Source organism: Erpetoichthys calabaricus, chromosome 7 (genome assembly GCF_900747795.2).
Source record: "Erpetoichthys calabaricus chromosome 7, fErpCal1.3, whole genome shotgun sequence".
Lineage (NCBI taxonomy): Eukaryota > Metazoa > Chordata > Cladistia > Polypteriformes > Polypteridae > Erpetoichthys > Erpetoichthys calabaricus.
This window is the reverse complement of record NC_041400.2, coordinates 36,493,918-36,508,018: the sequence shown is the minus strand read 5'-3', so window position 1 is coordinate 36,508,018 and position 14,101 is coordinate 36,493,918. Positions and strand designations below refer to the sequence as shown.

Sequence of the window (14,101 nt, the reverse complement as noted above, 5' to 3'; positions counted from 1 at the left end):
TGTAATCGGGAACAGGGGTGGTATTGTTGTTTTCATTTATTTCATTTGTTTTCATTACATTCTTTATTTGCTGTTTGATTACCGGTTTGCTTTGTTTTTTTCTCTGTTTGTGAGTGCGTGTGGGTCAGGTCAAGACTGGGTGCATCCCTGGAATCTCCACCATAAAAATAAATAAATCACCGACTTCTCGATGGTGTGAATCTTACCGGCACCGGACCGCTACAGCGTCATTCATTTCTCCTTGCTGCTGATTGACTGAGATGCATCTCCAGCTGAGTGTTCTTGTGTTTTCCGTTTTGCTCCTCTGAACCCTTAAACTGCCACAACCGGCTATAGTCGTTTCCCAGTGCCATTTGCGAGCACGCAGGAGTTGATCAGTCAGTGCCATACATTTGTTGAGCAGCCAGCTCATGACCACTGCCAGCCCCTTGTGAGCAGAATGCACCCCTAGAAGACATGGACGCTCCTCAAAATACTCCTCTTAAAAAACGGCGATAGACTACCTTCACATTGCTCCCTTACTTGCTGGGCTTATTTGCAGCTGCTCTGTCGCGTGATATACTGTCCTTTTTTGGCTGATTGCTTTGTTTGTCTCTCCTTCCCCAGACATCATCTGCTCCTGTTGTGGGTCCCGCTCCTGTTTTGCTCCCTTATGATGTTAGCCTATTCTTTTAAACGAGAACTAACTGCATACTGAGCTCGTTTTACTTCTGAAAGAGACACGTTTGTTTGGATAAAGTTCCTGTCTCTACAATCTCCTGTGTTTCTGTGCAATTCTGTGACCCAGCGTGACATCCTGCAGCACTGCAGCCTCACTGTCCCTGGGATTGAGCCGCTGCACTAGATTAGCCTGCCAGAATCAGTGCTTACCGCTGTGTGCTTGCGTGCAGCCAGTTCAAGCGCAGTTGACCCGGTGATTTCATCCATGGCGTCAGTTACACCTTGTGCATATTGTTCCAGTAGTTTTTAAAATAGTTTTTACAGTTCATTAGCAGTGTGTAAAATTATCAGTGTTGCAGTAATTGTGATGCTCTTTGCAAGAAATAAAAATGGATTCCATTAAAATTTCACTTTTTCTTTGTGAATTGTGATGTTTACTTAAAGTGCAGCAAAAAAATATTTGGCGTCCAGGGATGCATTAACCCCCAAGTATGTGACAGTTTAAGAGTTAAAGCCCCAAGATGCTGCCGAAACGCCCTGCACCTTCTAAGGCTTCTGGCAATGAAAACGTGCTTGCATGAATTACAGTACATATAGCGGTAACATCGGTATTTTACATTCTAGCACTGCGGGAGACATTGCAGTACAGTACTGTGCAGTATACGGGTTTACCTTTACATTCTTTTTTTTAGGTAATGTATTAAGCTGAGTTTGAAATTAAATTTAAGTGTTTTGGGGGCTTATTTAGGGTTTAAACTATAAAAATAGGCATTTTTTTTAACCATATCCAAAATTTGCAGTTTTTCACAATTCGCAGATGCTCTAGGAATGTAACCCCTGCGAAATTTGGGGGTGTACTGAACTTAATAGGTCCAGTTGCAATGATGTAAGTAATGTTTTATCTTTTGCTATAAAATATATACAGTATATTACAGTCAATTTAAGCTATCCCTCTAGCCAACACAGAATAACTTTACAGTATACTGTATATGCAATAAACATTTTGGCAAGCAGCTAGGGGTGGTACCCAGCAGGGACGCCCGGGCAGACCGGAGCAGGACTCAAGCCTCCTCCAGACCACGAGGGGCCGACTGCTCTGGTTGCTTTGGGGACCACGGGAACTGAGCTTGGAAGCTCAACCCTATAGGGGCCCGTGGTCACAGCCAGGGGGCACCCTGATGCCTGTGGAGCCCAGGCCCTAAGCACTTTCGCCACACCCGGAAGTGCTGGGGGGAAGAAGACCAGGGACACCTGGAGTGCTTCCGTTTGTGCAGCCGGTACTTCCGCCACACTGGGGAGTGCCGGCGGAAGCTAATCGGGAGGCACCTGGAGCACATCCGGGTGGGGATAAAAGGGGCCGCCTCCCTCCGTTCGATGGCTGGAGTCGGGAGAGAGAGAGAAAGTGCTCGGGAGGAGAGGAGTGGAGGCAGACCAGAGGAAGACGCATTGACAAGAGGCCTGGACTTTGGGGGAGTTTTGGGGGTTGTGTGTGCACCGTATAAATAGTAGTCGTGGAAATAAACGTGTTGTGGGTGATTTAAACATGTCTGCCTGTCTGTGTCCGGACTGTCTTCCACAACATCCACAACTCTCCTTGTGTCTGCAACAGGCATTGTAATCTGTGTGTCGGCAATATTTTTGCCTAAATCATTTCAGTAAAATACAAAATAAAATCATGTTTTCAGCTGTGTACATTTTGAAATATATAATGCAATGAAATATCAATTTGCAACCTCCACTATATAATCAGAAAGTGGCAAATCGGCTTCTGATTTACAGCTAATAAAGGATGCTGTTTACCTGCATCTCCTGTGAATACAAAGGAAGGCAGCTACAGGAGACTCATTCTGGTAAAAGAAGGGCTACATTATAGAAACGTAAGGCTAAAATTTAATGCAAACTATTATTTTTATCATTTTCAGCACAGCTGGAGAAATACTGCATATTTTTTAAAAAGAAAAGAACAAATATAATAAAGCTTTTAGAGATAAGCCTGATAAACATTATAATGGAAATGATCTGTTAGAAACGATAAATGGGGATGGACTATTTGTTAAATTACCGTTGGTTAAATAGGTATTGTTTTTATTTTCTATTAGTATTATTATTATTTTTACTCATTAATGGACTCTTGCCTGCTAACAGCATAGCACTGTATACTTGACTGGTGATAGCATCAGTGATAATAAGAGATGCTGATATGCTGCACAGTAATGTTTTATCTTCAGATGATTTATATCCCACTTGACAGATGTAACTAAATTATGTACATTCAGTTATTGGTTATATAGTGCCATCTTTAAAAAAAAAAAAAAGTCAACTTTAACTTTGAAGACAGAGCTACAATGTTAGATAATAATAAAAAAGCTCAACCACCGCTGCTGCTTATTACACTAATTTGCCCTGAATATGCAGCTAAAGGACTTTCACTTCTGTCACGTAGTTAAATACAGACAGGCAGTGATACTGGAGTACAAAGTAGACACAGAATTAATTCGACAGAACAGGGAATGAGCAGCACAAAGGAACTGATGAATCACAATAAAAGAGAAACAAAGGAAATGCACATCTAGGCTGACAGCACCCATTTATCAGGCTACTTTAATAACGGGCTCAATTGAATAAAATCGTGTTTCCCTTGTACCTTTATTCATTTACTCTAATAGATGTTAACATTGCATATAGTTGGTATATGCAAATGTTAACTAAAAAAAAATTGATCCCGTTGATTTGAATCACGCCTGTGGATATTGTACAATACACTAAACTTATTATATTCTCATAGTAGTATAAAGTAAAACCCTAACCCTAACCTGAACATCTCTTTAACTATGAGCCACTTCCACTGACTTGTGATGTGTTGATGGACTCAAGAAATGTTTCAATCACCCTGCTATCATATTAAAAATTTAAATAATTAACCAAAACCTTGAGTAAAAGTTACAACATAGAAGAAAAAAATAACAGGATTCTGTTTTTCCTTCTCCTTTTTTAAAGCCATTATTAGACAGCTATGGATTTTATTCACTGCATCATAGGGCAGATTGACTGTTTCTTATTTAAAAAGATCTGCAAAAAAATGTGAGAAGCCTAACAGTTTGTTCCCCGGATGAGTATGAACTGGTCAAAGAGACCATCTGTGGATAAATGCCTAAAATATAGCCATCTATCCATCAATTTGCTGAACCCTCTTATCATGGTCAGGGGCCAGGAACACCCAGAGCATAATCCACTGTCGAGAGGCGGAAGGCCTGAAATCAGTCTCGGTGCGATGCCAGTGCACTGGGGAATTAAGATATACTGTGCTATATATGAGATACTCTGTAAAGCAGCTGGTACGTATTATCCATCCATCCATTGTCCAACCCGCTGAATCTGAACACAGGGTCAAGGGGGTCTGCTGGAGCCAATCCCAGCCAACACGGGGCACAAGGCAGGAACCAATCCCGGGCAGGGTGCCAACCCACCGCAGGACACACACAAACACACCCACACACCAAGCACACACTAGGGCCAATTTAGAATCGCCAATCCACCTAACCAGCATGTCTTTGGACTGTAAATAATAATAAAATTAATCTATTTATATAAAAGCCAAATACCACTGACACACTCATCATGAAATCTCCCGAACCATAAGGACTTGGGACTTGAAATTTGGAATGTAGGTTGCCCTTGGCCAATAGGTGCTCGCTAAGAAGCGGTTTTAAAAATTTCATGGTCCAAGCATGAAATTTCTTGTAGTTTTTTAGACCTGTTTGTATGTCTGTCCGCTTTTCACGAGAGAACTACTTAACAGATTTAGATGTGATTTTTTTCTATAATTTGCTTGAACATTCCGTTGATTTTGTGACTTTCTCATCGCGCTAAGCATCATAGTTCAGTTGCGGTACCGATTTATTAACGCAAATCCGAGAGAGACACAGAGGGCCGAGAGGAGGGGGGCGGGGCCCTCCTCACTCACGCGTCTGCCTCGGGGCGTAACCTTAACTCCGCTTAGCTAGCGAATGAGAGAACTACGTAACGGATTTAGATTTTTTTTTTTTTTATAATTTGCTTGAACATTCCAGTTGATTTTGCGACTTCTCTCATTGTGCTAAGAATCATAGTTCGCTTGCAGGAGCGATATATTCGCACTAATCCAAGACAGAGGTTGTGGGCCGAGGGGAGGGGGAAGTGTGACGTCAGGAGTAGAGAGCTGGGCCGGGCCCACCTCACTGTCCTGTTTCACTAATACGCGGGTGAAGTCGCGGAGGATTGCTAGTAAAATATAAAACCCCAAGCACCATATACACACATATAAACACTTTGACTGCACAAACAGAAATGAATCAGTTCTATAATCCTCACAGTCTAAACCTCTTAATGCTGTAAGTTAAGGTAAGTTAAGGCCTGTCTGCTACAGAAGACCCTGACGAAAATAAAGCACAGGAGGCAGAGGCTTCATAAGAAAGGCCTTAACTTAGCTGACCTTGGTCACTTGGCTGTCCTGCTCCTGCCTCGGCAGTAATGGACAATAGCATACAACACAAGTTAGACATACTATAGATTTGTGGAGAGCGGCCAGGTTATGTAATTTGTTCAGGGTCAAGCACATAGCCAAGGGCAGGATAAAAACCTGCAATCTTGTGGTGTGTCCAGTCAAACAGCCGTGAAATTGTAAACCAGGCTGTCAGAGCTTTACAGATAACAAGACTGACAATGTTCATGGTAAGATGTCTTGTCTTTATTGCCTTTATCTTTTTCAAATGAAACAATTCACTCACATTGTGTGTCTTTATCCTTTGCAAATGAGTTTGTAAACATTAAGTGTGTTTAACCTTTGCTCAACAAATCCTTGACATTTTTTTTTTTGGTTTAGTGAAACTTTAATAAAAGTGCACACAGACAGTACTCTGGTGTGAAGCACCATGCACAGAATGTAGAGATGAGAAATATGGAACGTGAACATTTTGAACTTTGCATTGCATTTGTTTGATGTCTCATGTTTTATGTACTAAAAAATAATGGAAAAAAAAAAACAAAGGACCATGCCTATGGTTAAATTCACCACAGCTATTAACACTTCTGACATCGCTGGCTCCATCAGGCAGCATTGTGTTGGTTACTGGTTGTTGTTATATGTGTTAGGGTGTCAAATGTAAGCACTACCACCCCAGAACACCAGGGGGTGCAATTGCTAACTTGCTCCTTGTCTCCTTTTCCACTCACAGATCTGAGAAGATGTCCAATGAGGACAACCGATTCCGCCCCACAAGCTATAAAAGCAGGGTGTTCCAGGAAGGCATCTCATTTGGGAGATGAGCAACCTGCACCACAGAGATCCAGTCCTAAAGTCTGACCATAAGTTGCGACAAGCCTTGGCTTAGACTCATAGTACATTTGGCTATTCTTAGCGGCATCGAGTGCCTACTATTTTTGAATCTGTTTAATGAAGTAAGTGATTGGCACCCCAGCATTTCGTTTGTGCTGCTGTGTTTCTACCGGTCAACAACACTGTCAAAAAGATGTAAGCACGACTGCGTGGGAAAATGTGACATGGGCTGCAGTTTTCAGTTGTGTAATTCGACAATGTGCAACAACGAGATCAATGACTGTGAGTGGCAAATCTGACATACCCTAAGGGTCACATAATGTGACACTCCATTACATGTTTCTTCTTTTTTAACAAAACTAGTATGTATGTGTGTGTGGATTTACTTCTGATCTTTGGGAGCTTCTGGGATGGACATCTTGGATAACCATTACCATTAATCCTCAGAGCTGTCAGTGAATTACTCCCTCTCTTTAAGGCAAAGCTGTTAATTGTCCGAAAGATCAGATAAATCCTTTTGTTTCTCAAGTGTTTAGCTTAAGTAAATATAGTTGTTGTCTTTATGCCACAGTGTAATCATCACATCAGACTGGAGGAGCTACAGCTCAGGCTTGGTTAAATTATTTTTTTAAGCTCTTGCCCTGTGAGTTAATTTAAGCATGAAAGCGTTTGCAGGGGTCATTATTACTTGGTGTTTTTTAACTGGTGGTTTATAAAAAGTATGAAGGCTTGAATGCACTCCACAAAGCCAAAGCTGATGGCAAACGGAGATAACAAGAAAGCCACAGTGAAGAGTGCATTGTTGAGTCACTTTTGGCTTGGAATTTGGGTTAATTATTTCACTGGTGAATATGAAACAACACTAAGACAACAGAGGCCATTCATACTAATCTTGTCACCATGCCACCGGTCTATGTTACTAAAAATCTTTTTTTTTTTCCCTGAAAACAAGGCAGGTGAGGAGCTGAGCATAGGTCACCATTGTAACTGTATAAGACCCTCTTTCAATAGTATTAAGTAAACTGCTTATGTTACACGTAGAGCTGGGGCTTAGCTTAAGGGGTCAAACATGGCCATACGACCATTAACATGTCGAGAGTCACTCTCACATTACCAGTGGAAACAGGAGAGAGATGATTAGCAATTATGATATTCAGTAAAAGTAGACAGTGAAAATAAGATTACATGGCTGAGTGAATTTTCTTCTTGGAAACGTTGGACTTACTGTACTTACTTGCATGAATAAAATTTCTTAAGTCTGTTGGAAGCTAAAAAAAGCAAGCAGAGTCTCTGCTGTTGGAGCTTAATTACAATGCAGTCTGGTTATAAAGTACATTTAAACGTCGATATCCCTGGATATAGAAATGATAGGAGCCAGCTGTTGGAGACACGTGAAACTATAATTAAGACCTTCCTTATAAACTGATACACACTGGACTTTAATATAACCACAGAAGGGATTAAGAAAAAAAATACTTACTTGAATAGCTCATATTACAGAAGAGGGGATAAAAACTGTTAACCATTATTTTCTATTGCTGCTAATTTATATGCAAACCTATGCTACAGTGCATGGCAGCATGTGATTAGTGCCGCTACTACATGGGTATAAATCCCACATTCAGTCAATATCTATGTGGAGTTTGCAACTTCTCTTCGGTGTCTTCCTGGTTTTTGTCCCAGGTGCTCCACTGTTCCTCCCACATCCAGCTTATGTTAACTGGTGACTTTAATTGGCCCTGAGTGTGTGTGGGTGAGTGAATGGGTCACCACCAGTTCTCATAAACTGCTACAGGGACACAATGGAGTCCATTCTTAGTGGCTGGTATGGCACCTGCTTGGCTCAAGACTGTAAAGCCCTGCAGAAGGTGGTGATGGTGCCACAGAATATTATCAGCACCCAGCTGACCTTTCTCTTCAGGATACATACATTGTTCACTGCCTTAGAAAGGCTAACAGTATAATTAAAGACCTCAGCCATCCTGCACATCCACTTTTACCACTACACCGTCAGCACATCTAAACACTAGCATGGAAAATTGTTCATGTACTACAGAGACTTTAGCTGCAGGTGGAGGTCCCATTTTACATTATGGTGCCAAGCAGAGTTGCGTTGTATTACCCGGCGAAAGTGCTGTGAAGAAGCTGTCTGTTGTTACGGTCCTGCCTTTGTCCAGTCTGAGAGCAGTCACAGGACATCATATCTTTGATTGCTGATACAACAAATAGTTCTGAGCAGGCATCAGCCACAGCGCTTCTCTTGTGTAAAGAATGGAGATAAATGGCGTCAACTCAAAGAGGGAGAGGCAAGGTCGTTGTACTATGTGAATGTCACCAAGAGAATAAAACAGAATAATAAAAAAACAAGTGCTAACTTTTACAAGTAGCCAAAATTTACACCGGGAGTTACAGACTCAAATCAAATGTATGTTGTTATTATATTACAGTAATAATAATAATAATAAAAATAGCAGCTCACTACTCAAAACTTGGAGCACCCAGTCTCGAACCCGGTACCTTTGAGTTATAAGACAGCAGTTCTTACCTCTACACCATTCAAGAATACATATCAACTTCCTGTTGATTAACATTTGAGCTTGGGTTTTTAACTCATTGACAGCAACATGTAAATCAAATGCTTTTTTGTTCTTTGGTTATATTCCTGAATAAAAGCGCATGTGTTTATTTGATATTTGGACTAAAGTCTTCACACATTATACACTTCACATCATTATTAGTATAACATGGAAAACGTTTCTGTTTTAGTATTTATTGCGTCACATTTCCTGTCATCTTGCACTTACGCAGATCGTTGTAGACAAAGAACACACATGAAATGCATGAATTGCAAATAACGATTTATTATTTACCCAATACAACTCCAGGCACCTCACACCCAGATAAACACACTTGAGCTCTGAGAATTTTGCAACTGACTTCAGTTCCGTCAAGGGGAGGGGATAGGATAGCAGGCTGCTTGCGTTGATCGACACATTTACAAAACAAAAGAGGCTGATGGAGAGGTGCAAAGGAATTTAAGGTGGGCTGGGATTACAAGTTTTTCGTAGGCTTCAGGGATTCTAGTGTTAACCGATGTGGGGAATGTTTAGGCCAACACTTGTATGTATGCTACATTTTAATTATCTTTTTTATGTATTAATTTTATGTATTAACATTGCATTTCTGTTTAATAGAGTCATGCAAGTAAGAATTTCACTGTAGTTTGTTATACATTACAATATCCTTCTTCTGCCAAAAAGGAAAGGACAAATGTCTAATGAAAATTAGAACATAAATACTTGAAGGCACCTTTAATCATCTAAATAAGTGTTTTGGATTTCATATGAAAAAATTAAGAAACGCAGTTGCAATTTTGTATTTAAACGCAACCTGTTAGGGGCGTAAAATAACATTGGTTCATATTACATCAATGGAAAGATACACCGAAAAGAAATTCATACTGATGCTGCATCACCATTATTTATACTGTACAGTGCAAACCACGTGAGGAATGAAAAAAATCCACCTAAACAAAAGGATAAGTGTCTGTGTGTCTGTCCAGTTGCTATATCTCTGCCTTTCCAAAATATGATGAATCATAACATTTTTAGTAATAAAATGCATTGCATTTTTCATTCCAACAGGTGGCACATCATAATCATTAACACTGCCTTTATAAATCTCACACCAAATGGCATATAACAAAGATATAAGCATTGCACGGTGCACTGCAAACGTTATTGCTGAGGTCCATATTGATTACTAAGATTTCAACAACAACATTTATTTATATAGCACATTTTCATACAAACAATGTAGCTCAAAGTGCTTTACATGATGAAGTAATAGAAAAAAGACAAAATAAATAATTAAAATAAGGGAACACTAATTAACATAGAATAAAAGTAAGGTCCTATGGCCAGGGAGGACAGAGGAAACAAAAAAAAAAACTCCAGATGGCTAGAGGAAAAAAATAAAATCTGCAGGGGTACCAAGGCCACGAGACCACCCAACCCCCTCTAGGCACTCTACCTAACATAAACAACCTCAATCAGTCCTCATAGTATTCAGGGTTCTCATGGAAGAATTTGATGATGATGGTCATGTGGACTTCTGGCCTTAAATCCATCAATGTAGGGACATCACGGTGCTTTGATTAGGTCATTTGATTCAGATCATCTTAGAAAGGGCTCACAGCCAGGGTATCAGGCAGGAAAGAACAAATCCTATCACATATTTTAGACTTTGAATTTCCATTCTTCTTCTATGCAAGCTTTCGAGGCAACTCAGGCCCCTTCTTCAGGCAAGATGTAATTACTTGCAAAGCTAGCATATTGTAATCTTTTTAGTTAGCCAATAAAAGGTGTCATTTTGCTTGGCTTTTCTCTACATTCATAATGGCTAACACGGTACAACACCCTAGTACTAAATTCTTCTTTTGTATCCTAAACCCATGGGGGTTAGGCTGATATGAACCCCTAAATTTGCTTTCTGTGATTAAGTAAGTGGGCCTAAGTTTCTGTTCCTCGTAACAATGAATTAGATTAACAGGTTCAGAAAATTAGATAACTGGAGAGACAGACTGCATAAGGACTTTGTCAGTGCCCTCAATAGATTCAACATGGGTGTTATAATGTGCTATTTTCTTTAATTTTTTTACCTTCCCTACGAGGTCTAAATACATGCTGAACATGAAGTATGGAGTATTGGAAGTATGCAGTATTGTACCCCAAGTCATATGATATTCTCATGCATTGCTTGCATTATGCAATAGTTACAAAGTTGAGTACTCAAAACGTCTTATCATGATGGCATATTGCTTATAGTAGATTGTTGCTGTTTTAAAGGATCACATTGACTATCACACACAGTGATCTTTCCCAGAATTTCCTGGGAGTACACGGCATGTCACATCATTCACGGTGCCAATATAAAGGCTATTCCATTCAGGAGTATCCAATATTAGGATTCCCGTGTTTGGTGTGCGTTGCTTATTTTGATTTGTCTTTTCTGGGTTATGAACTAATATTTTTCTGGTTAAAGGCTTTGATTTCTGCTTATTGCTTTAGTTTTCTGGTTTTAACCATGTCTCATCTCCTGATCCTTTTTTATTAAAATCTTTTACCAACTCACTTTGAGTCAGTACAACAGTGACCTTCTAGCCAGCTTTTCTAGTGATTATTAAATTGGTTGTCTTCTGCATGGAGTTTGTTCACTCATCTTCTAAAGTCATTATCCCAATGTCAAGGGGTGTGGAGTTTGTGTGTTCTTAAAGTGTGATCTTTATAGACTCTATTTTCCTTTCAAATGAAAACATTTGTTTCCTGTTGACCATAAGTTAAACTCATATATTTACATATGTGTGGAAGAAGAGTCAGTACTGTTCCAATACATTGACCAGGATGTCTTGTTGGGGTTCTGTTGTCACACATTCATGTCTAAAGGAACACATTTAGGACTCAGCCCATTGGGGCGAGAGGGGGAGCCTCTGCTAACAGTGTCGTCCTTTTTCTCTTCAACAGCAGCGAAATGATGCCCGTGAAGGGCAAGCAACCCCACCCCTTCCACCCTAAAAACGCACAACGCTCACAGAGGAGGACGTCTCATTTGGATCCTATAGGACAGAGCTCCAGGATACTAACCTTCTCCCAATTGCCATTACCTTGAAAAGCCATGAAGGCTACCTTATGCTACATTTTGCACCCTTAAGTGCTTGTTTTGGTGTTCATTGCCTAAAAATTAAAAGTGACTATCTGTCTGGCACCCCAGCACTTTCTATGGGTTCCTGTACTTCTTCCACATGCCCACACTGTTTTACACTAATGTTTGAGAAAGTGTTCTTTGAGGACTGTGCTTTCATGTCAAAATATTTGCTTCATTGTTTCCCAGAAGATTAACCCTTATACAATATCAGTGTATGGGTGACTTAGTGGCACAGTGGTTACCACTGCTGACACTCAGGCCTGGTCATTTGTGGGGTTTACATGTTCTCTTTCTTTCTCCATGTCAAGTTTCTCTATGCTGTATATCCCAGCCTCCCTACCACATCCCATAGTCAACTAGATTGGCCATCTGTGTGTGAGTGTGGTATGTACGAGTGTACACTTGGATGGCCTGGCGGCCCATACAAGGCTGAATCCTGAAACAGTGTTCCTCTTATTTCCAAGACATGAAATAGTTAATGGACACCCAAGTGTGAATGAATTTGCATTAAAGTAAAATATGATAAATAAATTCATTTTCATGCAAATGAAAGTAAAATGTCTCAGCAGACAATATTTAGAAGAACTGAGATTTCAATGAAAAACCAGAAAAAAAGACCTTCGACTAAGAAAATAACCTCTGAAAAGAAGAAAAAGAGTCTTCAAAGTACTCAGAAGGAAAATGGCCTTTAGGCAGCATTAAAAATTTAATAGAATAAGGTAAATTATTTCTTACGTAACAGTTTTATGAATTCGTTCAATGGCTTCTTCGAGCTCTTCTTTCTGATCCGGTACAAATCGGTACTCTGACACATACCCTGCAGTGTGTTTGAATGGATCATAGTCTCCAAGTTCAGCTATAAAAAAAATGAGAAATAAATGCAAAAATAAGGATCTTCAAACAACATGTGCTGCAAAGTAATATTAAATAATAAAGCATACTACACACTCATCCAGCTGGGAACTTACAAATATACTCTAGAAGAACTTTGGCGCATTCTGCATTTACATCAATTTACATCTCATTATAACTTGTCACAGGCAGCCAACAAAGTACGGCAGCCAACAGCCGGATTTATTTGCACCAGAGACAAAAAAACACGAGGATGCCTTAACAGTGAGTTATAAAGCATTATTTCTGAGCAATGGACACTTAGAAGAACGTCCTCTGGTCTAATGAATCTCAGATACTGCTGCCTCACAATAATGAGAGGCCCGAGAACATCACAAAATATTCATTAACTCCATGGATCCATCTGGATCAGTAACGTAGTGTGATGTGATTTTGTGGCATATATTAGGCTCCATGACATGACTATGGAAATGTTCAACATATTATAGCTGCTAAGGCCTATTCCTTCAAGGATGCAGTCTTTCAATTAAATATTTCAGCAGGATAATGCTCTGTGTCAAAAGTCTAGGAAAGTTCAGTAAAAAAAAGTACATTCAGCTAATCCAGTGGCCTCCCCATCACCATGAATCTATAAGATGAGTTTGCAAGGTCTGTTTGTTAAGATCCACCAGCAGTTGCATTCAATTATAATAACACTGTGTTCTGCTAACATTAGCAGAAACAAATTCAAACAATGACGAGAAGATAAATTGTAAGTTGAGAAATACATTAAGTTCTTAAAGCAGAACATCCTCTGGTCTCATGAACCCCAGTAACTGCAGACTCAGATAACGAGAGGACTGAGATATCACACAATATTCATTAACTCCATGGATCCGTCTTGTCACATTTCAAGAGTGGTATTGAAACACAGTGGGATGTGATTTTATGATTTTCCAATAATACTGTGTCCTCCTAAAATTAGAAGAAAGAATCTAAATCAACAACTAGAAGATGAAATGAAGGTCGGGAAACGCACTAAGTTCTTAAACCAGGAAATCAAGGAGATCTTTTGTTAACAAACCCCTAAATCATAGTTACTGTAAAATAACATTGCCAATGAATTGAATACCAGGAAAATTAATATACAGAGTGCAAAACGTCGCTGGAATGGTGTGTCAAAATTGGATAAAGAAGAGGTGAGCAGTTCGACCTTTATACGGCGACACTCCTGATATTATGTCGTGACCTCCAACCCAATTACCATAGCAACACTGTAGCAACAGTTATCACAAAATGGTGATTCCTATGCAAAACAAGATGGTGCTGGAAAAACATGCAAATAAATTTTAACAATATTAAAACAAAAGTGAAACAGAAAACTAACATCCACAAAATTCATAATACTTAAATAATGATAAGGCTATGCGTCTACAAAAAGGAGTAAAAAATTATAAACAGACAATAATCACAACACACTGGAGTCAACATTTTCTTCTCCTTCTCTCACTTTGTATCTCTCTCCACAACCCATGTGTAGTACTTTTATAGCTACTGTGTAAATTATTGATTATTTCTTGTTGCATCTGATGG

General features: G+C 39.6%; 1 protein-coding gene across 2 annotated transcripts in view; it reads right to left on the bottom strand.

Moving 5' to 3' along the window:
* Positions 1-14,101, bottom strand: part of epb41l4a (erythrocyte membrane protein band 4.1 like 4A) — a 523,500-nt gene that overhangs the window by 208,187 nt on the left and 301,212 nt on the right. For both annotated transcript variants that reach the window (XM_028804831.2, XM_028804832.2), the window contains exon 7: positions 12,413-12,533. In XM_028804831.2, coding sequence (XP_028660664.1) covers positions 12,413-12,533 — 121 coding nt within the window. The remainder of the gene's footprint in view (positions 1-12,412; positions 12,534-14,101) is intronic.